General features: G+C 41.7%; 1 protein-coding gene across 4 annotated transcripts in view; it reads right to left on the bottom strand.

Annotated features, from left to right (window-relative positions):
- NEO1 (neogenin 1) overlaps window positions 1-18,938 on the bottom strand; it is an 88,657-nt gene extending 69,719 nt beyond the window's left edge. For 2 of the 4 annotated variants that reach the window (XM_070762648.1, XM_070762647.1), the window contains exon 1: window positions 18,489-18,695. In XM_070762648.1, coding sequence (XP_070618749.1) covers window positions 18,489-18,624 — 136 coding nt within the window. In that variant the 5' untranslated portion in view covers window positions 18,625-18,695. Of the gene's footprint in view, window positions 1-18,488 lie in introns of all 4 variants that reach the window. The other 2 variants (XM_070762646.1, XM_070762645.1) reach the window with 2 other exon arrangements.
- Window positions 18,939-27,196: the final 8,258 nt, after the last annotated feature.

Raw genomic sequence — 27,196 nt, forward strand, 5'->3', positions numbered from 1 at the left:
CAAAATTGAACGGGTCCAAAGACGGGCTACAGGAATGGTGGAAGGTCTTAAGCATGAAACGTATCAGGAAAGACTTCATGAACTCAATCTGTACAGTCTGGAGGACAGAAGGGAAAGGGGGGACATGATCGAAACATTTAAATATGTTAAAGGGTTAAATAAGGTCCAGGAGGGAAGTGTTTTTAATAGGAAAGTGAACACAAGAACAAGGGGACACAATCTGAAGTTAGTTGGGGGAAAGATCAAAAGCAACATGAGAAAATATTATTTTACTTAAAGAGTAGTAGATCCTTGGAACAAACTTCCAGCAGACGTGGTAGATAAATCCACAGTAACTGAATTTAAACATGCCTGGGATAAACATAGATCCATCCTAAGATAAAATACAGAAAATAGTATAAGGGCTGACTAGATGGACATGAGGTCTTTTTCTGCCGTCAGACTTCTATGTTTCTATTATTATTATTATTATTATTATTATTATTATTATTATTATTAATATTATTGCACGCATGTTTTGTTGACAGGTAAAATATTTGATTGATTAAAATGAAAATGGTCAGAATTACTTATAACAAATAGTAGTTATAAAATGGGGTGGCATTAAAGAGATAGCAATAGGACATGATAATCTTGTTGCATGCTGTTGGTGCTTCCTTAATTGAAACACCTATTCTTTCTAGGGCTATATGGCTACTATGTAATTTCAGGGGGAAAAGTACAGCTTTTCAGAAGCCTCCAACAGATGCAATGAGTGAAGTTACATTTCAATTATAATACTTCTAGGAATTCATTTCTTATTAGCATTTTAGGTAAACATACTGATATGAATAAGATTGTCCAAATAGGGTGCTTGTCTTCCTAAATGTCAACTTATGATTAAAACAATTTATAAACAATATATAAACACGAGAACCATTTCAGTCAAAGCTGTTTAGGAGCACTGGGTGCCAACAATCAATCTCTATTCAAATGATAATTAAAAGACTTAATAAAGTTAAATTTTCTGAAATCAAAGTCACTGTAGAAAAGGGCTCTCATAATAATCAATCAACTCAAAATTATGGGTTTCTTTTTTTGCACAGCAGTATTTGCCAAAGAAACCTTGTGCCCTTTTCATAAAGACAAAGCAAGAGCAGAAAACCTCATTTCCTAATTATTTCCTAGTTATTTTACAATTACTTCCTTTCAGGAAGCTTATGCCGTCTGACTAGTTCCAACACTAATAATCTTCAGAGCTAAGCTCTCCAAATAGCCTAGGTTCTAGGCACTCCTAGAGCAGAAACAATGATGAATATGAAGTTCTCATCCCTAACAAATCCAGATATCCACAAATATGATTGATTTAAATATGTATTATTTCAAATATGGGGGGTTTTAGATTGTTTTAAATATTGGACTTCTGAACTGGTTTTTGTATTTTTATATGTTGTGAGCTGCTCTGAATCTTCGGAGAAAGGTAGCATATAAGGCAAGCAAGTATTGGATTGGATTGTCACAAGTTGTTTTTACCACTGTTGTTAGCCGCCCCGAGTTCACGGAGAGGGGCGGCATACAAATCCAATAAATAATAAATAAATAAATAAAAATAAGCAAGCAAGCAAGCAAACAAACAAACAGTGACCTAAAGCAGTGTTTTTCAACCAGTGTGCCGTGGGGAAATTAAACATGGGTCCCCAAACTACAGCCCGCGTGCTGGACACGGCCTGCAGAGACCATTTATCCGGCCTGCCGCCAGCCACCTCCATCCGAACATAAACATTCCCCTCCCAATCCCTCCAGCTATCAGTGACAGGAAGAGTGGAGGCACAGGAAACACTTACTGACCAATCACTTTCTGGGATTCATCCCAACCACTAGCGATGAACCAATAGCAGGCCGCCTCCCACACCCAGGAAGGTCCCCGCTCGGGCTGCTGCGCACTTGTCATTGTGTGGCTGTGGCGAGTAGTTGAAGCTGCTACTCCTCCCCATGATTCCGATTTCTAATCCTGGTCAGGACTGGAGGTAAATGTTGCCACCACTAGATGAAGCCTCAGCCTCAGCTGGTTATGTCTATCCTGATGGTATATATAGATATTTGACCTTTTTCTTTTTATAAGAGGCCTCTGCAGAGGGTGATATACAATGCATCACAATGTTATCTATAGTTAGAGTGTCATTTTGTGTCATTTTGGTTGGTGGTGTGCCCCAGGATTTTGTAAATGTAAAAAAATGTGCCACGGCTCAAAAAAGGTTGAAAATCACTGACCTAAAGTATTTGACAACTCCATTGAAAATTATAACTTCAAGGGGCTAGGAAGCATGCAGAGATTTCCCATGCAGAAATGTACAAGCAAATGACTCCACTTATCTGTAAAGTCTTCGCTATCAGCTTCTACCCAATCAATGCTCAGAGGGCATATGTAGATTGTGGCAGTTATCGTAGCCAATGAGGTTTATCCAAGGCACAATTATAGCTAATTGAAACCTTGACAATGTGGTGAATTGGTCGTGGCTGATGGCAAAAGACAGAAAAACCAAGAAAGTCCAGCTGCCTTTTGGGGGAAAAAGCACCCTTGGGACAACCATGACCTGGATGATTGAGAATCTCCGTAAACAAAAAGACAGAATTCTCCATTCCTCTTTTATACCTTTTTACCTCTCAGAAGGGAGATGAAGCTCCAGCTCTTTTAATATTACATCCCTGGGGAAAGGTAGCGTAAGGTAGACCAAGAGAGGATAAGGGAGAACTTAGCTAATGTAAGTGAACTCAAGACTCTTAGGTTAGGTAGAGTCTCTATGGCTCCTAAAGAATCAGTGGAGCTAATCACAGAACCATTCTTGGAAATTTTGAAATCTTCTGCACAACTGCTGAAGCTTCTTCAGAAGACTGGACAAGAACAAATGTCATCCCGAGGTCAAAAGGAGGAGGACTTTGAAAATTATCATCTTCTTTGCTGTGCTACAAAATCCTACCGTGGTGGTATATTTCTTGACTGCTGGTTCCTTTACTTAAAAGGCAGAACATACCCATTGCTTCAGTTCCTTAACAGATAGCTCTCAACTTACAACCGTTCATTTAGTGAACCTCTGAATTTAAAAAAGCACTGAAAAAGTGACATGACTGTTTTCCACACTTACAATTATTGAAGCATCCCCAATTCAGATGCTTGGCAATTGACAGTGATGGGTGCCGTATCCCAGGGTCATATGATCCCACTTTGCAAACCACGGGCCAACAAAGTCAATGGTAGGAAGCCAGATTCACTTAACAACCATGTTACAAACTGAACCGCTGCAGAAATTCACTTAACAATTATGGCAAGAAAGGTCCTAAAATGGCACAAAATTCATTTAACAACTTAGCAACATAAATTTTGGGCTCAACTTAAAGTTGAGGGCTGCCTATACTATGAATTCTGACTGCTGCCCTTGTTGCTATTAGTTTGCTGTTCTTTATATTTAACTTAAGTCCCATTTTCCCCCCCACTATGATCCCTGGTTATATATTAGCTGGATTAGCAAGAATGAAAGAGGTGGATATAAATATCACTGTAAAACATTTATAAATGGTGACCTAGAAACCTGAAATTATTACCAGTCCTATTTTGACAAATGTTCTTCAGCTGTATATTTTATGTATACGATTAATTTAAATAAGCTGACTTTCTAAAAATTGCACGAGTTAATTAGATTTATAGTGCACTCTTTGAACATGTTCATGTGTTATGATGGAAGTTTCTTGTCACAGCAGTTTTTTCTTTTAAGGAAACTTCCTAAGCTGTTATTATTATCACCATAATCAAATATGGGAAATGAAGAATACAGATTAATTAAATACTGACAGAACAAGGATCCATGAGCATTTACTTATGCTTATCACTGTTTGCTTTTTGTTAAGCTTCTACAAAAGGGATACAGTTTCTAACAATTTTATTTCTTATTCCTTTAAACAGTTTTATCCCACATTTTCTCTAAGGTGTTTAGAACAGCGTACAATCTCCAATCTTTTATTCCCTCTTACTGAAATACATGGAGCCAAAATACAGTGATTGACCCAGAGTCCCACATCTATTTCATGATGAAAGACATCAATCCAAGTGTACATGTTTTAATCACAACATTTAGCCATTGTCATTCACTAGTGTGTAGAATACTAGGTCCCCTCTGCCAATTAGAGTGGCAAGCCCCTACAGCTCTTAGATCCCAATTGTCTTATTAACACAGGATATTATTTACAATAAAAAGCGGCACATTTCCATTTAGTTTTGCACATAACCACCGTTTTCTGTCCCCTGCTGTGGATACAGATCCTTAAATACTGTTCAACAAGAAGGCAAAAGTACCCAAGCATTACTGGGGTGGATTTTCCATTTTATACACGTGGGCAGGCACACATTATAATTGTAATTCTCTATTCACTTCTTGGAAAGTTAGACTTATAGAACCCAGAATCCTAATTTTAAGGTCTTATTATAAAAGAATAAGCAAGCATTCATAAAAAAAATAATAGAAAAGGTCTACTAACAAAAAGAAGACTATTTAGACAAGGTAACATTTTACAAATATTTCATTTAATAGGGGTTTTTTAAAGGACTGTTTTAAGGCATACTTTTTTTCTAAACTGAGAGAACAGTGAGTGTTTTGTTTGAGCCTGCCAAGAGCCATACACCAAAATCAGACTTTCTCCCCCCTAAAGTACACAATCTTAGTTCACATCACACAAGCTTCCTTGTTCCTGCTTAAGTGCTCTCTTCTGTGAAGCAAGGCTTTATATGCCTGTGGTGGAAAAAGCCCACCAGTTTATTTCTCTTACAAAATGTATGCAGTTAATTAAAGTGTAAAGTAATACCTGTTTTGAAAGTTTGGCAGGGAGGACTGACATGTTCTTTTAAACTGAGAATGTGTCAAAAGGGGGTCAATTTGTGCTCAGGAGTCATGTAAACATTTCGTTTTGGAATTCCTGCACATTTTTAAAAGGCTAGGAGAATCAATTTGGCTATTATAAGTTCATCAATTTCTTTCTCCAGTTTTAAACTATTAGTCTAATGGTCCAAAAATACAAAGACTGGATTTTACTTTCCATTTATTTTTCCCCTTAAGAGAATGCCCTCTTTATTTCTACTCAACACAATCTGAGAAAGATTCAAACAATAAAACAATTCATTTTAAAAAGCAAATCCAGGGCGCAAATAGAAGTTGCACAACCTCTACTGAGATTCCGAAGAGTAATTTAGGAAAGAGTAACTTTTTGGAGCTTCCCAATCACTCATCTCGTGTAATTTTGCTGAGACTACAATACTGCTGCATAGAAACATAGAAACAGAGAAGTCTGACGGCAGAAAAAGACCTCATGGTCCATCTAGTCTGCACTTATACTGTTTCCTGTATTTTATCTTACAATGGATATATGTTTATCCCAGGCATGTTTAAATTCAGTGACTGTGGATTTACCAACCACGTCTGCTGGAAGTTTGTTCCAAGGATCTACTACTCTTTCAGTAAAATAATATTTTCTCATGTTGCCTTTGATCATTCCCCCAACTAACTTCAGATTGTGTCCCCTTGTTCTTGGGTTCACTTTCCTATTAAAAACACTTCCCTCCTGAACCTTATTTAACCCTTTAACATATTTAAATGTTTCGATCATGTCCCCCCTTTTCCTTCTGACCTCCAGACTATACAGATTGAGTTCATGAAGTCTTTCCTGATACGTTTTATGCTTAAGACCTTCCACCATTCTTGTAGCCCGTCTTTGGACCCCTTCAATTTTGTCCATATCTTTTTGTAGGTGAGGTCTCCAGAACTGAACACAGTCTTCCAAATGTGGTCTCACCAGCGCTCTATATAAGGGGATCGCAATCTCCCTCTTCCTGCTTGTAATACCTCTAGCTATGCAGCCAAGCATCCTACTTGCTTTTCCTACTATAGTAGGCATATATTGCCTACTTGAACCTAAGAAAAGTGTAACCCAGGGTGGGCAATCTGTGGCCTTCACCCCTTAAGTAATCTTTGGTCTAATCTTTTATGGCCCTCAATTAATTTCAAGAGCCCTTTGAAGAAAATCAATTCACCTTGGGTAGGAGCAATCGGTCAAGGAAAGATGGACAAAGGTATCAGAAAGAGAGAGGGGATATTGTAACTTCACTGTCACACTCCAGCCTTATTTATTGTTGGTTGAACTCCCCATTCATTACTGACGTGAAGTCCCTACAAATCATTTCCCAAATAAATATGAACCTTGACAGAAAAAGGTTTCCCATTGTATACATTTTCCTATAGATCTTATAGTCCATATGGCCGTATTCCGCAAAAATCAATACTACGGTATATGTTAATAATCACTTTTGTTTCCTGAAGTATACTGAGAAAAAACACCTCTGCACACCCCCTTTAAAACATGGTGTGCATCAAATAAATATTTTAATTTCATTTTCTAGATTATCTCCCCCTCAAAAGGATATATTATTTCTAATAGCTGTCATGACATGCATATTATTAATACATTAAACACATTTCCAACTGCATTACATTACACCAGTGTTTCCCAACCTTGGCAACTTGAAGATATCTGGACTTCAACTCCCAGAATTCCCCAGCCAGCGAATGCTGGCCCTGGAATTCTGGGAGTTGAAGTCCAGATATCTTTAAGTTGCCAAGGTTGGGAAACACTGCATTACACAATGGGCTCCAGTGATGATAACAATATTCATTACTTTTTGTGCCAATGAAGAAAGTTTCCCTCATAACTACAAGTTTGCTTATACATTTGTTGATCAATATTCTGGGGAAGGACTATAGAGCAGCAATAGAGCTTGCGTTTCATATATTTACAAGCACATTAAATACAGTGGTACCTCTACCTAAGAATGCCTCTACTTAAGAACTTTTCTAGATAAGAACTGGGTATTCAAGATTTTTTTGCCTCTTCTCAAGAACCATTTTCTACTTAAGAACCTGAGCCTGGAAAAATTTCCCAGGAAATTTGAGAGCAGCACGAAGGCCCAGCCAGTTTCCTGCCATTCCCCCTTTAATCCTGGACATATCAGGCTTTTCTGGGCTGCCAGAGGAGCCTTTCGGTGGCGCTTAAGGAGGCTTTGGCAGTCCAGAGTGAACAAAGCCATTTTCCTTTCTCTGGGCGCTTGGAGAGAGAATAAAACTCTGCCAGCGCCCAGAGAAAAGAAACGCTCCTTTCGCTCTGGGCAGCCCAGAGCGAACAGAGCATTTTCCTTTCTCTGGGCACTTGGAGAGAGAATAAATCACTTTGCCGTGGTGACTCCCTTGTGCTGCCTCCCATACAGCTGGTATGAGGTTGCCTTCCAGAGCATCTGGGCGCAGAAAAGCAAAAGGGGGCACTTCGCTCCAGCCGGATCAACTCGGCTTCAGCCAAACCGAGGAGTCACCACAGTGAAGGAAAAGCGCTGGCTACAAAGCGAGCGAGCGAGAGGAGAGGGGAGCCCTTCAGCATGGGAAGGAAGAGGAAGCAGGTAGCAGCAGCAAAAGCCTTTCGGTCAAAGGAGCGGGAGGTTTCCCTCCTCTCGCCCGCCTGGGTTTCTCTCTCTGGCGCAGTGTATGGGAGGCAGTCTTGCGCCTGGTGTATGGGAGGCGCATGTTCCTCCTCACTGCCTCAGAGTCCCACTTTTTTTTTTAAAGCCTTAAAGTTTTGATTTTTTTGATTCCCCTCCCCTTCTTCCTTCGGCAGCGATTGTCCTCCTCCTCTTCTTCCTCCTCCTTCTCCTCCCACCCAAATTCCGAGCTTTTATTTCTTTCCTAATGGGTTGGCATGCATTATTTGCTTTTACATTGATTCCTATGGGAAAAATTGCTTTTACTTACAAACTTTTCTACTTAAGAACCTGGTCACGGAACGAATTAAGTTCCTAAGTAGAGGTACCACTGTAAAGACATTATTCTTACATTCAGCCTAAGAGGGGTTTTTTACCAAATGATTATTTTAAATCACTACAAGATGTTTCAAAATTATACTTACAAAGTGCACTATTTACATAAGGTACAGACTATAAAACTATATTCCACAATGAATGAATTATTTTCCAAAGTATACTTTGCCTTGTTATATCCTTATAAGTGAATTATAAAAATTATGTAAATAAACTCTGGCCAAGTCACTACATCCTATAAAGAAATTCAGATTAAACATCTAATCTATACAAAATGGTATATAGTGTAGAAATCTACAGAATCACTGCATTTGACATAAATATTATAGATCAAGCACATTTTTCCAAAGGGAAAAGTGGCTGAATTATAGTCATACCAACAAGAACAACCAATTGTCCTTAGATGCATTATCAGCTGAATCATGCAAAAAGAATCATACCAAATTATCTTTGGGCTTTTAAGGGCCTGACCAAGTTCCTAGGTGACCACGTTCCTGCTTATTGGGTAAGTCAGGGAAAGTTCTCTGAGAAGGTAGAGCCAAAGTATATTAACAAAGGTTATGCAAAAGCTAGAAAGATAATAAGGCATAGCAAATAAAAATGAAGAGCTATTAAATAGATAAATAAGTGCTATTTTAATTAGGACTTTGAAGTCTCATAATGAGATGCACCATACTGCAATTCAATTAAACCACATCGTGTGTTTTCGAATAATCTACAAGCTACTTTCTGAGTTGATTAGTTTAGTAAAAATATAATGTAAACATATATACATGCTCACTCAAAAATAGACAGGATGTTAGACATATTTTCATTAGCTTGCAAATTATATTATGAGAGTTACTAATGTTATTTTTGCAAAGTACAGCTTGGAAACATTGAAAAATAATAAATATCTCCATCTCTAAGCAATGTAGTGTACAATAAAGTATCACCTAGAAGCAGAAAGATACAAGCCCTCCAACCCCACTCTTCTCTCAGCGACACACTGCATTGGAGATAAGTTAACACTAATTCAAAACTGACACTTTAAAAATTAGCCAATCCATATATTTTTAATTTCCTTTTCATAGACCTATGTAGGCATCCACTCTGATACACCAACAGTTCTTAGTTAACTTATTTTCTGTGGGAAATAAATATGAAATTGTTCAATATCTGATTATTATGGAAGGTTACAATATAAAATTATTTACTTATTCATTTCAGAGGCAAGGACAGAAAGTAGTTGAGTTTCACTGTAGAAATAAATTTAGGATTAAATTGGGGACGAAACAGTCACTCCATGGATACAGCAATTCCTCTGCAATGTATGGTTTTTCTTTTATGTAAGAATAGATGCTGATCGACAGAGAATCCTGTGTCAAGTATTCTTGAACCTCTGGCCAATGTGTTACTGTACACGTCATAAAGTTATTAATGAATAATTTGTTTCAAGGAGATTAAAGAAGATATTTATTATCTTCTTCATATTTTAATGTTATAGCATGTGTATTTACATATATACATTATATTATTGTAAAGCCTATAAAATTAAAATGGTCATTAAAAAAGCATGATAATGAGTTCTTTCAATGGGTAATCAATGTTTAAGCAGTAGTACAGCTGAAAAAAGTTTAGGTAGCACATGACTTGTAATCAATATTTATAAACCAAGGATCATTGTTATTATTGCTGTTCACTCATAATTTCTGTAATTATTGATTTCTAATATTTTAATTACATGATTCCTTATATTGTATTGTTGCAAACTGCTTGACCCTGTTGGCTGATTGACAGACAAATACAAGAAATGAATTGATATATTCCTGATGAAATCTGCTATCACATTTTGGGAGGAGTCCTCGGAGAGAAGCAGCATACAAATCCAATGAATTATTATTATTACTATTACTATTACCATTAATAATAATAATAATAATCATCATCATCATCATCAGCCCGAAAAAGTGGTCGAAAATGAGCAAGCAAAACTACTGTGGGACTTCCGACTTCAGACTGACCGAATTCTGAAGCATAACACACCAGACATTGTGATCGTGGAGAAAAAGAAAGTGTGGATCATCGATATCGCAATCCCAGGAGACAGAATGGAGGAGAAGCAGCTAGAGAAATTAGTGAAATACGAAGATCTAAAAATCGAGCTGCAATGACTCTGGCATAAGCCAGTGAAAGTGGTCCCAGTGGTACTTGGCACGCTGGGCGCAGTGCCAAAGGATCTCAGCAGACATTTGAAAACCATGGGAATTGACAAAATCTCCATCTGTCAATTGCAAAAGGCCGCTTCACTGGGATCGGCAAACATAATTCGCCGCTACATCACGCAGTCCTAGGTGCTTGGGAAGCGTTCGACTGGTGATGAAATACGAAATCCAGCATAGTGATCTCGTTTGCTGTGTTGTGCTGACATAATAATAATAACAATAATAATAATAATAATAATAATAATAATAATAATAATAATAATAATTTGATTATTAACGCCATCCACAATTCCCTACTTTAGTAAACCGTAGACATCATGTTCCGTTTCCTCTGTTTTCCATCAGAATCACAAAGGAATAAATCTCAGCATATAGCTGGCAATTGCCTCCCTAAAGGTCACCCATTACATCTCTGCTTTGATAGCTGGGCCTCTCGCACACCCCTATTCCCCCTCACAGGGCATATTCTTCCTCACTGGCAGTTCAACAGTGCTGCATCAGGCATTTTGACTGTGAAGCGATTAACACAGGAAGCCCTCAAGTGTCTGCAAGTATTCATTTATATACTTTCAATTAGCAGATTTCATACATGATGGGAAAAGTCTGTCTGTCATTGTATGCTTCTGCATAAAATCCCATCCCTAATTATGCATGTGTAAAATACCATAACTCTGGGCGACCTGGAGAAAAGGGGGACCTGGTGTGCTATGGTCCATGGGGTTACGAAGAATCGGACACAATTTAGTGACTAAACAACAGCAACGAAATGTGAGTGCTAAAAATTTTATTATTCTGCATGCATACAATTACATTTAAAAGATTCTGTTTTAATTCATAACTCTTCATACTTTGTTAAATAAAACCGCCTTCTACCGCACGAATCCCAGCGGCCGATAAGGTCCCACAGAGTTGGCCTTCACCGGGTCCCGTCAACCAAACAATGTTGTTTGGCGGGCCCCAGGGGAAGAGCCTTCTCTGTGGCGGCCCCGGCCCTCTGGAATCAACTCCCCCCAGAGATTAGAACAGCTCCCACCCTCCTTGTCTTTCGAAAATTACTTAAGACCCACATATATCGCCAGGCATGGGGGAACTAAGACATCCTCCCCCAGGCTTTTATATTTTATGTTTGGTGTGTATGTGCTGTATGGTTTTAATTGCTGGGGTTTTATATATGTTTTTTAATATTGGATTTGTTTTACTGCAAAAAAAACCCACCAAAGCTAATAATCTGGACACCAATACTACAGCTAAAATGCTGTCCATACCTTTTAACCTTAGCTCAGTGAGGATCAATGAGTGGAGAGACACAGGTGTCACCATCAACCAAATAATGCAAGGTCATCATGCGAAATAATTCAAATATGTAATTCATGATTAGTTAGCTTATAATTGAGCAGATGGTTGGGAACCAGCTCAACGATAAACTAGCTAAGTGTCAATCTGACACAAGGGAATAATGGAGAATTCTCACATTTTCTCCAAAGAAAGCATTATGTGAAAATAGGTCACTGACTCAAAATAATCAGATCTGAATTTGAATTATATGTTATCTGAAACAACATAATTTGATTTATGTTAAATAGAGCACTGAGCTGGACAGACTAGTTCCTCAAACTAACACAGCATTTACAAATTTCTGGAGAAATACATTGCTCTTTTTTCTTGTTGCTAATGGATATACAAGTACAATTGTTCTCAATTTACAACAGATCATTTAGTGACCATTCAAAGTTACAAGGGCATTGAAAAAAAATGACATATGACCATTTTTCAGAGTAACTATCTTTGTTGCATCCCCACGGTCATGTGATGAAACTTCAGATTTATTTATTTTATTTTATTTATAGGATTTGTATGCCGCCCCTCTCCGCAGACTCGGGGCGGCTAACAACAATGATAAAAACAGCATGTAGAAATCCAATTAATAAAACAACTAAAAATGCTTATAATAAAATCAAACATACACACAAACATACCATGCATAACTTGTAATGGCCTAGGGGGAAGGAATATCTTAACTCCCCCATGTCTGGTGGCATAAATGAGTCTTGAGTAGTTTACGAAAGACAGGGAGGGTGGGGGCAGTTCTAATCTCCGGGGGGAGTTGGTTCCAGAGGGCCGGGGCCGCCACAGAGAAGGCTCTTCCCCTGGGGCCTGCCAAACAACATTGTTTAGTCGACGGGACCCGGAGAAGGCCAACTCTGTGGGACCTCTGAGGGATGTTTGGCAACTGCTTCATCCTTATGACCATTGATATGTCCCACCGTCATGTGATCCCCTTTTGTGACCTTCTGACGAACAGAGTCAATGGGTGAACCAGAATCACTTATAGTCACTATGTGACTAACCTATCAACTTTAGTGATTCACTTAGCAACTGTCAAGAAAGGTCGTAAAATGGGGCAAAACTCACTTGACAAATGTCTCATTTAACAACAGAAATTTTGGGGGTCAATAGTGGTCATAAGTCGAGGACTACCTGTATACAAAGCCGGGTTTTGCAATAGGTTATGAAGAAACAGCAAAACCTGGAGCTTTTTTTCCTCTTTTTTTATAAAGTTCTGAGCCGCTCATCACAACAATGGCCCCAAGAGAAGCCATGCAGTCTCACTTCATGTAGGAATGAATGCCACTACTGACCCCAATTTCTATTTCTTTATCTACATAATGTCATCCAGCATTGAGACCCAGCATTGTGAAACCGGTTTTCTGAAGCAGAAGTGCTCTAGTTGTTCACCTCAGTTTATTCCATAATTCCATCTATCTTATTCCCTATGTGTCTTATTTCCACAGTCACAATGGCAACACTCACAGCAATAGTGAGGTGTAGATCCTCACCTTCATCTATTGAGACTACAACAGTTTAGTGGGGGGAAGGGAGGAACTAGGATTCCCTTTCATTCAAGGAAACCCCATAGTACTACTCTTCCTCTTTGAGGATAGCAACAATTCGAACATGAAGGAGCATTATAAAAATCAGCAACACAATGTTCCAATAGTGGTAAGATTTTTTTGTTGGAGGGAATGGTTTTTCTTATACTATTTCACCACCTTATAAATTTTGCCTTATGACAGTTGCCTTGTGAGATGCTACAGAATCAGAATTGTCTGTTTTGAGTGACTCATTGGCAATTCTCAGGGGAACAATTCAGAGATAAAGTCATTGTACCCCACTCTGTTAGTTGTTACTATTCATTACCTCTATCCTAGAGAATTTTTGCATAGGATTACTGGGACGGTTGTGAACACCCACACTACTTTCTGAATAGCATGGCCATTTTCAAAGACAGTATTGGTTTATTATCTGTTTATCTTTATACCTATTGATCATGTTGATATCCTACTGCAATGGCAGGAATTTTGGCAGCTTCCATTATAAAAAAAATTGAAATACCCACAGTACATAAAACATAAAACGTTAAATAAACCATAAAATCGCAAACCAATAAATTTTGTCAACTATTACAAAAACAAAGGCAGAACATAAATATGAGAATAAAAGATAGCCCAAGTCATGAACTTAGCTGGAAAGCTTGCCAACATCCTTCTAAAAATCATCAGGGAGAAAGCTAGTCTGATCTCCCTTGGGAAAAGTCCATGAAAAGGCCATGAAAAAAGTGACTTACAACCTGTACTCACACTTATAACAACTGTAGCATCCCCATGGCTACAGGATTGCCATTTGGGCCTTCCCCAACCTCCTTCTGACAAGCAAAGTCAAGGTATGCCCATGTTACACCAACTTCCCAAGGGATGCCCATGTTACACCAACTTCCCAAGGGATGCCCATGTTACACCAACACTCCGCAGTCTGCATTGGTTGCCGATCAATTTCCGATCATAATTCAAAGTGTTGGTTATGACCTATAAAGCCCTTCATGGCATCGGACCAGAATATCTCTGGGACCGCCTTCTGCCGCACGAATCCCAGCGACCGGTTAGGTCCCACAGAGTTGGCCTTCTCCGGGTCCCGTCGACTAAACAATGTCGTTTGGCGGGACCCAGGGGAAGAGCCTTCTCTATGGCGGCCCCAGCCCTCTGGAACCAGCTCCCCCCAGATATCAGAGTTGTCCCCACCCTCCTTGCCTTTCGTAAACTCCTTAAAACCCACCTCTGTCGTCAAGCATGGGGGAATTGAAATTTCCCTTCCCCCTAGGCTTATAGAATTTATATATGGTATGCTTGTATGTATGAGTGGTCCTTTAAATTGGGGGTTTTTAGATTGTTTTTAATATTAGATTTGTTTACATTGTCTTTTTATATTGTTGTTAACCGCCCCGAGTCTTCGGAGAGGGGCGGCATACAAATCTAATAAATACAAATACAAAATACAAATACAGGAATCTGAATTCACTTAACAGCTTTGTGATTCACTTAACAATTGCAATGGTTTGCTTAACAATCATGACAAAAAGGTCCTAAAAGGTTGACTTACTTAACAACCACCTTAGGTAGCAATGGAAATTCTGATCCCAATTGTGGTTGTAAGTCGAGGACTACCTGAATTCCAAAACTTTGGGAAAGTAGTGCTTCCTGACTTCGGTTCCTTTCACCCCCTTGGAAGTGCAGAATCCCAAGGAGTTCCTACTGAAAGGCTCAGGTGTATTAGGCCAATTCTGATTGGTGGAGACTGCCCCATACAGAGTGACCGGTTCTAAATCTACCTTGAGAACTTTTCACCAGAAGCCCTTCACAGAATATCAGAGAGGGAAACTTTCAATGCGCAATTACAATAGAAAAGGGTTTTCAGCAGCAGCAGCAGCAGCCTCCTAATATTAATTCATTTTCCTCAAAAACTACCTGATATTGAGTTGATCACCACTTTAGTGCCTTTTATTTTTCTAAGTCTTTTAAACTGTGCACCGATTTTAAAGCCATTTGTGGATTTTGCTTTTTAGACCCCTGCTCTTTATTTTAATCATCTGGTGTGTGTGTTTTTTCTTTACAGTATTCCTTCTTATAATGATTGTTAGTTTTATGTTGTCAGCCACACAAAGAAATTTAGTTGCAGAATAGTACATAAACAAAATAAAAAATGAAACATTTCAAGTACTGTACTAAGTTCTAAGTCACTCTCCAAACATGTAAACATTCAAAGAACACACCCAAACAGTTTGACTTTTCAAGCTACAGTATCCAGTAACCACAACTACTGCCATGTCAGAATTTTCGCATCTCAGTCATCTAAACTCACTTCAAATGGACAAGGATGCTAAGCTCAAATATATACTTCAAAATTGTGGGTGAGGTAAAGATCATAAGGCATAAACTAAAAGCAGCACGTAGTTTTAATATACAGTATTGCCATTCAGAATTTCAGCCTTCTCCATCGTGTTGCCATCTAAATTTTTGGGACTACAACTGCCATCATCCTCCAGCAGCATGTTTAAAGTGGTAATTAAACCAACTGGAAGGTATGAAACTGGAAAGTATGAAGTGAAATAAGAGCCATTTGCAGTTTCTTAATGAACTCAATCTGTAGAGTCTGGAGGACAGAAGGAAAAGGGGGACATGATCGAAACATTTAAACATGTTAAAGGGTGAAATAAGGTCCAGGAGAGAAGTGTTTTTAATAGGAAAGTGAACGCACGAATCCCAGCGAACAGTTAGGTCCCACAGAGTTGGCCTTCTCCGGGTCCCGTCAACTAAACAATGTCGTTTGGCGGGACCCAGGAGAAGAGCCTTCTCTGTGGCGGCCCCGACCCTCTGGAACCAGCTCCCCCCGGAGATTAGAACTGCCCCCACCCTCCTTGCCTTTCGTAAAGTTCTTAAGACCCATCTCTGTCGTCAGGCATGGGGGAACTGACACATCTCCCCCGGGCCTATACAGTTTATAAATGGAATGTTTGCTTTTAATAATGGGTTTTTTAGTGTTTTTTAAATTATTAGATTTGTTTTTTACATTGTTCTTGTTATTGTTGTGAGCCGCCCCGAGTCTACGGAGAGGGGCGGCATACAAATCTAATAAATAAATAAATAAATAAAATAAGAACAAGGGGACACAATCTGAGGTTAGTTGGGGGAAAGATCAAAAGCAACTTGAGAAAATATTATTTTACTGAAAGAATAGCAGATCCTTGGAACAAACTTCCAGCAGACGTGGTAGATAAATCCACAGTAACTGAATTTAAACATGGCTGGGATAAACATATATCCATCCTAAGATAAAATACAGAAAATAGTAAAAGGGCAGACTAGATGGACCATGAGGTCTTTTTCTGCCGTCAGACTTCTATGTTTCTATGTTCTTCAACATTATTCTCATTTCAATTCGAGGAAACTTCCTAGCTAAATGATAAAGAAATTTACTCCAATCAACATTCCCTTTGTGTGTACACACACTTACCACCCCCACCCCCAAATATACTGCCAATTCCTTTTTTTTCCGTTTCAGTCATGTGCCCTAATTATAGGATAAGCTAGAAATACTACAGGTACTGAAAAGCTGAGATCACTACAGATAGAATACACTGAAAAACAAAAAAACATGCCAGATATAACAAGTACCTTGATGTGTAATGTCAAAAAGACAAGCATAACCATTTGAGGCTGTTTTAGACATTCCTGACCAGATGGAATCTGCTTTTATCTGTCTTAGTATCAGCCCTCTTTAACTGCATTATAAGAACCCAGCAGGATAAAGGTATTTTTTAATTTCAAGCATTTCAATTCTGAAATGTTGCAGGTTTCAAACACGTTACACCTCCCTAATGCGGGGCTGCAACTTACACATTCCTCCTGCAGTTAATTAACTTTACTTTCCGCCCGTGACACAAAAAGCCATTTACGTGGGCAGCCCGCTAATTACTAACACCAGCTTCCCATCCTGCCCAGGTCTGTGGAAGTAAACAAGCCCAGGATCACACTACACACCCACAAGATTGAAGGCTAGGTCCGCACACCACTGCACCTGACATAACTTGGGGGTAATGCCCCGGTCGGCATCACACACCAGGAAAAAAAAAACACCCAACAACCACTGACTGCAGAAAGCCAAGCAGGTGAAGGGGAGAGGGATTCCCCCCTATAGAATATCACCAGGTGTCCCCCCCCTCTCCATCCACCCTTTGCCTATCACTTCAAAAGAGCTGCACGCATCCAATGCGATGGCGAGTGAGAGGAGGGGTGTTCGCTGATGAATGACCAAAGACGCACTTCTGCAGGGGCTCCCCCTCCTTCCTCCACAGCCATAGTAGTAGTAGTAGTAGTAGCAGCAGCAGTCACCATAGTAAATGGCAAGAGCAACTGTCTATTACGGAGAGGAGGCGCAGTGGCCTCTGCTGGCACAGCAAACACCTCCGGATGGGACTCTTACAAGTGGAGGCAACCTGGGCAGGCTTTTCCTTGGGGGGGGGGGAAGGAAAACCGGACAGAAGGAGGGAATGCCAAAAGAGAGAAGAAAGAAAAAGACTGGAGGGGGGGGGCAAGGAGAGGCGGGAGAAATCACGGCTTCCCATCCTTATCGGTCCACCTTTCTATCATTTTTATCTGTCCATTTTTTCAGGGTGGGTGGTGGGAGAAAGAGACACCCCCCCCCCTTTCGCAGCCCATCTCAGCCACACACACACCCATTACTGGCAGGAGTCTCTCTGGTGGCGGCTGACAAAAGACCCACACCAGACCCTGTCTCTCTCTCTCAAATACACACACACACATTCAGGAAACCCACAAACACTCTCACACACATACACACACACACACTCAAGCACAAATGCACAAAAGCACAAACACCCCCTCACACCCCCATACCCACCCACCCTCACACGAGACACACAAACACCCCCATACACAAACACACACGCTCAAGAGAAGCACAAGCACCCTCACACACACTCAAGAAAAGCACAAACACCTCCACACACCCCTGTACATACCCCCCATACACACGAGACGCACAAACACCCCCATATACACAACCTCAAGACAACCACAAACACCCCTTCACACACGAGACGCACAAACAACCCCATAGACACACACTCAAGAGACGCACAACCCCCCCCAACACACACACTCAAGAGACGCACAAACACAGACCCACACACACACGCGCAGAGGGACAGAGTCCTCTGCCTTGGGAAGGAAGGAAGGAGAAAGAGAAAGAAAGGAGAGAGAGAAAGAGAGAGAGGAGGGATCCCCGCCTGCTGCTGCTTCCCCAGCCGAGACCGGCGCCTGCGGGGGCTCCTTGGCGGCATCCCCGCGCCGAGGCCAGCAGAGCCGACGGAGACCTTCCCCGGCCGGGGTCCCTTTGAGAGGGGAGGGGGGATTCCGCGAGGGGCGTGTGGGCTGTGTGTGTGTAAACCAAGGAGAACCCACCCCCCCCGCCTCCTCGCCGCCCCCCCCCCAACCTCCCGCCTGCAGTACCTGAGGGAAGCCCCCTCCCCAACCGGCCGGGGGACTCACCTGCGGGCGAAAGGGGCTGCGGAGGCGGCGCGGCGGCGGCGGCGGAGTCGGGGCGCTGCCCGCCGAGCAGCGCGACCCACAGCCAGCCCAGGAGGAGGAGGAGAAGCCGCCGCCGCCAGGCGCCCCGCGCCGCCATGGCTCCCTCTCTCCCCCCCTCAGGCCGGCGGCCGGGCACGCAAGAGGGGGCGCGGCGGCGGCAGCGGGGTCAGCGCTTTGCTGAGGGAAGAAGAAGGAGCCGAGAAAGAGCGGAGGGCCGGCCGAAAAGCTCTTGCGGGTCACTCCATGGCGGGCCGGTCCCGCAAAACGCGGAGGCTCTTTTATTTTTTTATAATTTTTTTCCCCCTCCCCTCACGAGAGTCGCGCCGACAGCGGCGGGAGGAGCAACAGCCTGGCGCGCGCTCCCGCTCCGGCCTGCCTGGCGTGCGTGCGTGAGGCGCGCTCTCCCGTCCTTCTCTCGCGCCCCCCTCCTTTCTCTTTTTATATTTTTTTTTTCTCCTCCTCAGGCTCCCAATCGCCGTCTTTCGCTCCTTGGCCGGCCGCGCAGGCGCGCCAGCCTTTTCATTGATCTCTCGCTCGCTCGCAGGCTCTCTCTCTTTCGCGCGCGCGACTGATTCGGTGAATGTGTGTGTGTGTGTGTGTCAAGGAGAGGGAGCGCGCGCTGAGCTGACAGAATTCCAAAGGAAGGGGGAGGGGCCTCCCCACCTCCCGGCCCGGCAGGAGCCCGAGGAAGCCCCTGAGGGGGGCGTGTCCGACTTGACGCGCACGCGCGCGGGCTCGCCACCCCCTGCCGCGGCAGGGGAGGCGCGACCCTCGTCTCCCCTTCTCTCTCTCTCTCTCTCTCTCTCTCCACCGCAGTTCGGAGTCTCACGGACATTCCCGAACTCCGCCCCGAGGAGTGACGGAGGGCAGCGGCAAGGAAAACCCGGCGAGCGGGAGAATTCCAAAGGGGAGGAGGAGCAGCAGCGGAGGAGGAATCGATTGCATTGAAAGAGACGGGACGGGGAGCGGGAGGGAGGGAAGGAAAACCCGTCCTGGCTCTCCGGGTGCTGGGGGGTGGACGGGAAAGAAGGGGGGGGGCTCCCCTTGGGGCTAAGGAAGGGAGTTTAAACCGGGGTGAAAAGATGTATTTTATGCCGTTCTTATGGGACCAAACTCCCATTCAATGACTGGACCCCGTCACATGGTAGCTTAGCACTCAGGATACAGGCAATCCTCGGTTTGCGACCATCAATCAATTTTATTTATTTATTTATTTGTTGGATTTCTATGCATAGAAACATAGAAGATTGACGGCAGAAAAAGACCTCTTGGTCCATCCTGTATTTCCTGTATATGAGTCTTTGGAGAGGGGCGGCATACAAATCTAATAAATTATTATTATTAATTATTATTTTATCAGGATGGATATATGTTTATCTCAGGCATGTTTCAATTCAGCAAAGGCAGCAATAAATAAATGAAACGGGAACGGACAGAGAATGTTAAATTGAAATTGAGTACATTGTTATCTGTATGCATATAAATTAATATTAGAATTATATGTATAAATGCCAAATTGAACACAGATGGATGTGTAGAAATGTATCATGTTGAAAAGGAGATTTCTTTTTTGTCTTGTTGTGCAAACTGTCTAATAAAAATTATGTTTAAAAATACACTGCTCAAAAAAATGAAGGGAACACTCAAAGAACACATCCTAGATCTGAATGAATGAAATATTCTCATTGAATACTACTTCGTTCTATACAAAGTTGAATGTGCACCACAGCGTGTGAAATTGATTGTCAATCAGTGTTGTTTCCTAAGTGGACAGTTTGATTTCACAGAAGTTTGATTTACAGTAATCCCTCTTTTGTGGATTCGCTACTTCACCGGTTTTCAAAGGGGACTTAAATCCATTAAATCCATTACAAAATTTAAATCCATTAAAAATACATAAAATTCTTCTACAGTACTACTGTATTCTCTTAAAGAAACTGGTAGGATATCACATGTAGTTCCAGCTGAGAAACATTATAGAATGACAAAGGGTGGGTTTTAAAAGTTCAAATACTCATTAAATACATACAAAAATATCTTTCCTCTACTTCACGGAAATTCGTTTTTCACGGGTGGTCTTGGAACGCATCCTCTGCGAAAAATGAGGGATCACTGTACTTGGAGTTATATTCTGTTAAGTGTTCCCTTATAATTTTTTGAGCAGTATAAAAAGAGAAAATGAGACAGCAAAGGAAGGAAGGAAGGAAGGAAGGGAAAGAAAGAAAGAGAAAGAAGGAAGAAAGAGAAAGAACGGAGGAAGAGAAAGAAAGAGAAAGAAGGAAGGAAGGGAAAGAAAGAAGGGAAAGAAAGAAAGAAGAAAGGAAGGAAGGGAAAGAAGGAAAGAAAGGGAAGGAAGGAAGGGAAAGAAAGAAAGATAAAGAAAGAGGGAAGGAAGGGAAAGAAAGAAAGAGAAGGAAGGAAGGGAAAGAGAAGGAAGGAAGGGAAAGAAAGAGAAAGAAAGAAGGAAGGGAAAGAAAGAAGGAAGAAAGAGAAAGAAGGGAGGGAGGAAGGGAAAGAAAGAAAGAGAAAGAAGGAAGGAAGGGAAAGAAGGAAGGAAGGAAGGGAAAGAGAAGGAAGGGAAAGAAAGAAAGAGGGAAGGAAGGGAAAGGAAGGAAGAGAAAGAAAGATGGAAGCAAGGGAAAGAAAGAAAGGGAAAGAAAGAAGGAAGGAAGGGAAAGAAGGAAGGGAAAGAAAGAAGGAAGGAAGGGAAAGAAAGAAGGAAGGGAAAGAAAGAAAGGGAAAGGAAGGAAGGAAGAAAGAAAGGGAAAGAAAGGGAAAGAAAGAAAGAAGTGGAACAATTGCCTTCTCTTGAGGGCAGTTTAAACAGTTTTCCATCAGATCGTTGAGGCTTGGATGACAGGATCTGGAGGCCCTTCTCTTCCAGTTTCACAACTCGATCTCCTGGTGGCCTCCCAGCAGATCCCACCCAAACTTACATTTCTAAGCCGGGACGTTTATCCCAAGCACACACTGAATGTTCCTGCAGCAGACAGGGAGCTAAAATTACACCCACACCCTACAAAGAGCCTAGAGGAGATCTGTTACGTCGGCTTGTGAAAAGTTTGGTGCACAAAAAAAGCGAATCTTTCAGCAGGCGATTACAATCCAGAACCACCGCCGTTCCCTCTAAGCAAACTGGATCCGTTCCATGGATTTTTTACCTGCGACTCACAGAAGACAGCAAGGTTGTTAATCTGTACACTGAGGAATATTCATTAAAGTGGAGGCGTGGGAAATATTCAAATAAAATCTGAAATGCCCAGGCATGCCAAATAAGGTTGGACTCTTTTATTTATAGGATATAGAAACATATAGAAGTCTGACGGCAGAAAAAGACCTCCTGGTCCATCTAGTCTGTCCTTATGCTATTTCCTGTATTTTATCTTAGGATGGATATAGAAACATAGAAGATTGACGGCAGAAAAAGACCTCCTGGTCCATCTAGTCTGCCCTTATACTATTTCCTGCCTTTTATCTTAGGATGGATATAGAAATACTGAAGATTGACAGCAGAAAAAGACCTCCTGGTCCATCTAGTCTGCTCTTATGCTATTTCCTGTATTTTATCTTAGGATGGATATAGAAACATAGAAGATTGACGGCAGAAAAAGACCTCCTGGTCCATCTAGTCTGCCCTTATACTATTTCCTATATTTTATCTTAGGGTGGATATAGGAACATAGAAGATTGACGGCAGAAAAAGACCTCCTGGTCCATCTAGTCTGCCCTTATACTATTTCCTATATTTTATCTTAGGGTGGATATAGGAACATAGAAGATTGACGGCAGAAAAAGACCTCCTGGTCCATCTAGTCTGCCCTTATACTATTTCCTATATTTTATCTTAGGGTGGATATAGAAACATAGAAGATTGACATCAGAAAAAGACCTCCTGGTCCATCTAGTTTGCCCTTATACTATTTCTTATATTTTATCTTAGGGTGGATATAGAAACATAGAAGATTGACGGCAGAAAAAGACCTCCTGGTCCATCTAGTCTGCCCTTATACTATTTCCTATATTTTATCTTAGGGTGGATATAGGAACATAGAAGATTGACGGCAGAAAAAGACCTCCTGGTCCATCTAGTCTGCCCTTATACTATTTCCTATATTTTATCTTAGGGTGGATATAGGAACATAGAAGATTGACGGCAGAAAAAGACCTCCTGGTCCATCTAGTCTGCCCTTATACTATTTCCTATATTTTATCTTAGGGTGGATATAGGAACATAGAAGATTGACGGCAGAAAAAGACCTCCTGGTCCATCTAGTCTGCCCTTATACTATTTCCTATATTTTATCTTAGGGTGGATATAGGAACATAGAAGATTGACGGCAGAAAAAGACCTCCTGGTCCATCTAGTCTGCCCTTATACTATTTCCTATATTTTATCTTAGGATGGATCTATGTTTATCCCAGGCATGTTTAATTTCAGTTACTGTGGATTTACCAACCACCTCTGCTGGACGTTTATTCCAAGCATCTACTCCTCTTTCAGTCAAATAATATTTTCTCACGTGGCTTCTGATCTTTCCCCCAACTAAGCTCAGATTGTGCCCCCTTATTCTTGTGTTCACTTTCCTATTAAAACACTTCCCTCCTGAACCTTATGTAACTCTTTAACACATTTTTTAATTTTTATTTATTTATTTATTTTCAAATATAACATACAAAAAAGAAAAAAAACATACATAAAAACATACACATACAACATTTGGGAAATGGAAGTTTCCCCACTTTTTAGGTGTTTGATCAGAGAATTTTGCTTCTTTCACATAGTATTAATTTTTCAATTCTTTCATTCGACGTGTTGCTTTGCGTAGATTTTTACTTATTTCTTTGTTGCTCTTTTGTTTAGCCAATCGTAAAATTTTGCCCATATTTTATAGTAATCTGATTCTTCTTTTCTTCTTTTTCAGAAATAAGACTGGGTGGATTATAAGAACAAAACCCAGCTTATTTAACCCTTTAACACAGGGGTAGGGAACGTTGGCTCTTCTATGACTTGTGGACTTCAACTCCCAGAATTCTCTGAACTAGAATGATTGGCTCAGGAATCCTGGGAGTTGAAGTCCACAATTCTCTGAACTAGAATGATTGGCTCAGGAATCCTGGGAGTTGAAGTCCACAAGTCATAGAAGAGCCAACGTTCCCTACCCCTGCTTTAACATATTGAAATGTTTCGATCATGTCCCCCCTTTTCCTTCTGTCCTCCAGACTATACAGATTGAGTTCATGAAGTCTTTCCTGATACGTTTTATGCTTAAGACCTTCCACCATTTTTGTAGCCCGTCTTTGGACCCGTTCAATTTGATCCATCTCTTTTTGTAGGTGAGGTCTCCAGAACTGGACACAGTCTTCCAAATGGGGTCTCACCAGCGCTCTAGACAGCGGGATCACCATCTCCCTCTTCCTGCTTGTTATACCTCTAGCTCAGTGTTTTTCAACCAGTGTACCGCGGCACACTAGTGTGCCGTGAGACATGGTCAGGTGTGCCGTGAAACTCGGAGAGAGAAAGAAAGCAAGAGAGAGAGAGAGAAAGAGAAAGAAAGCAAGAGAGAGAGAGAAAGAAAGCAAGAGAGAGAAAGAGCAAGAGAGAGAGAAAGAACGAGAGAGAGAGAAAGAAAGAAAGAAAGAGAGAGAAAGAGAGAGAGAAAGAGAGAGAAAGAAAGCAAGAGAGAGAGAGAAAGAGAGGGAGGGAAGAAGAGAGATAGAAAGACATAGAGGGAGGTAGGGAGGGAGAGAGAAAGAGAGCAAAAAAGAGAGGAAGGAAGGAAGAGAAAGAAAGAGGGATGGAGAGAGAAAGAAAGAGGAATTAAGGGTGAGAAAGAGGGAGAGAGAAATAGAGCGAAAGGGAGGAAGAGAGAGAGAGAGAATTTTTTTGTCCAAACTTTTTTTAGCCACCCCCTCCCCGCCCCGCTCAATGTGCCCCAGTGTTTCGTAAATATAAAAAATGTCCCACGGCTCAAAAAAGGTTGAAAATCACTGCTCTAGCTATATCATCAGCAATGGGTCAAGCGATGCAAGTAAATGAATAAATAACCACTCCATTCATTACTCTGGGGTAGTTTGGCACAAACCCCTTGCATTTGGCCCTAAAATGCCCATCGTTCATAACAGGCCCAGATTTTAAATTATTTAAAACTCCCGTTTCCCTGGTTGTTTTGGCAGGCGACCACTTTATCCGGGTTGCACGCCATGAATATTTTAAGGTTCCCTCTCTTATTCTTCCCCCCACCCCGAGATGTTTTGAAATCTCTGCTTTTGTTTATTTATTTCTTTTTCTTCTTTTAAACCCACCCGTTCGAGAGCCCCCTGTTTTTCAGATCATTTTATCCTGCCTGCCTTAATGAATCTGGAAGGAGTTCATCTCCCCCCTTCGCCTCGGCTCTGTTTTCGACACCGGGGAGAGGGTGGGTTTTTTTTTAACTCAATGTGTGAGCCTAGACCAGCCGTGGTGCCCCCGATTCAACTTGGGCCAGAGCTAAGAGCCATATTGCTTTCAAAGGCTGAACTTTGCCAAGCTCCAATCAGTTTCCCACAGCTATTTAAAAACCTGCGGCCGTATCTCCACGGCTTCTTCCCACCCAGAGACGTCTGGCAGGAGGCTCAAAATTCTGCACCAAAGACAAATTCCTTGCCTGTCCAATCACACTTGGCCAATAAAATTCTATTCTATTCTAATTCTATGTACGGTATATATTCCATATGTGTACATACATATTACACACAGGCACACAAAAATATGCATTATCTACTATATAAACTGTATGTGTATGTACACACACACAGCTCTTCTAAAAGCTCTTTAAAGCCCTACATGGCATTGGACCAGAGTACCTCCGGAACCGCCTGCTACCGCACGAATCCCAGCGGCCAATAAAGTCCCACAGAGTTGGCCTTCTCCGGGTCCCGTCGACTAAACAATGTCATCTGGTGGGCCCCAGGGGAAGAGCCTTCTCTGTGGCGGCCCCGGCCCTCTGGAATCAACTCCCCCTGGAGATTAGAACTGCTCCCACCCTCCTTGTCTTCCGTAAACTACTTAAGACCCACCTATACTGCCAGGCATGGGGGATTTGAGACACCTTTCCCCCAGGCTTATTATAATTTATGTTTGGTATGTATGTGCTGTTTGGTTTTTAATTATGATAGGGTTTTTATGTGTTTTTTTTAATATTAGATTTCTGCCAGCATAATATTGTTTTTTATCGTTGTTGTGAGCCGCCCCGAGTCTTCGGAGAGGGGCGGCATACAAATCTAATAAATTATTAAATTATTAGTATTATTCTAAAATTATACACATCCAACCTCATTTACCGTAATAGGAAAAACATACCTAGAGCCTGTTCTGTCTGGGTCACTCCTGAAGCCAAGACCAACCCAAAAAGAGAAGCCAGACACACTGGTAAAAGGCAAAGGCAGTTTATATAATTCAAGGAAAACACAGGTAACAGAAAATGTCCTTACAAACAGGAAAAACGCTGGAACTTCAAATATATACACGAAGGGAATAGTCCATGAAGCAATACCAGATTCTTGCTGCCAAGACGAAGCTGTAGATAGCAAACAGACGCCTCCCACGAGTCTTCCAGACTGCGAGGCCACAAGCCAAGATCAGAGACGCTGAGAATCAAAACAGGTCACCGCAACTCCAACTGATAACCCTCCACATGGCTGCAAGGCCTTGCCTGCCTTTTAAACCCTGCTGATGAGGACCACACCCAAACCCAGCTGCTTCTAATTCAATGGTGATAATATCTCTTTAACTGCTCCTTTCGTTGCTGTGAACGTCTCTGTCTCATGTCAATGACAGCTTGTGCGTCATCACCTAATGACTCCAAGCTACTGGCTGGGGAGAGCCCCCCTCCCCCGGGGCTCTCATGCTGTTCTCCTTCATCCCATTCCTGACTCTCCTCTCCCCCTTCCGACTGTTCAGCCCCCTCCTCTGCGTTGTCATCCTCCTCCGGGCATGGAGCCAGCAGAGACACAGCTGGTCCCTGAGCAGCCTCAGGCTGAATCACAACAGAGCCCAGAAGGGGGGGGGGGAAAGAAGGAGAATTCAATTTTTTTCTACCAGTGCTGTGTACCTGACCAAAGTTTTTCTACCGGTTCTGCGCATCTGACCCGTACCCGTAGGAGCCCATGACTGGAGCAGCTAAACAAAGGAGCCCTGTTCTACGAGAGCGAAGGGAAGACGGGAACCTTTAGCAAAACAAAACGGCTTGTGAGAACTTGTTTCGCGAAAGTGGGTGGATTCCGTCCAAACGTATTGGCAACTTATGAAAGAGCAAACTCGTTCTGTGCCCAGGGAGTCTGAAAGCATCCATATGCACACACTCGGGAGATGCAGAATGGATCTCCTAGAAGGGAAAAAAGAAACACAGAAGTAGACACCGAGAACGGAGAAGGAGGAAAATGCTGCCGTTTTTTTCCTCCTGTTTGGTAATTACACAGATTTCCTACACAATCAAAATCGCTCACCGCAAGCACATTTGGATTCCCGGCGCTGAATCCCATTTCGCATTGTTTTGCAAAAGCAAAGAAAAGAGGCCGAGATATTTTCTTCCTTTGCAAAGCCACAGAAATAAGACTGGGTGGATTATAAGAACAAAACCCAGCTTATTTAACCCTTTAACCTATTTAAATGTTTCGATCATGTCCCCCCT

Source organism: Erythrolamprus reginae, chromosome 10 (genome assembly GCF_031021105.1).
Source record: "Erythrolamprus reginae isolate rEryReg1 chromosome 10, rEryReg1.hap1, whole genome shotgun sequence".
NCBI classification, from domain to species: domain Eukaryota; kingdom Metazoa; phylum Chordata; class Lepidosauria; order Squamata; family Dipsadidae; genus Erythrolamprus; species Erythrolamprus reginae.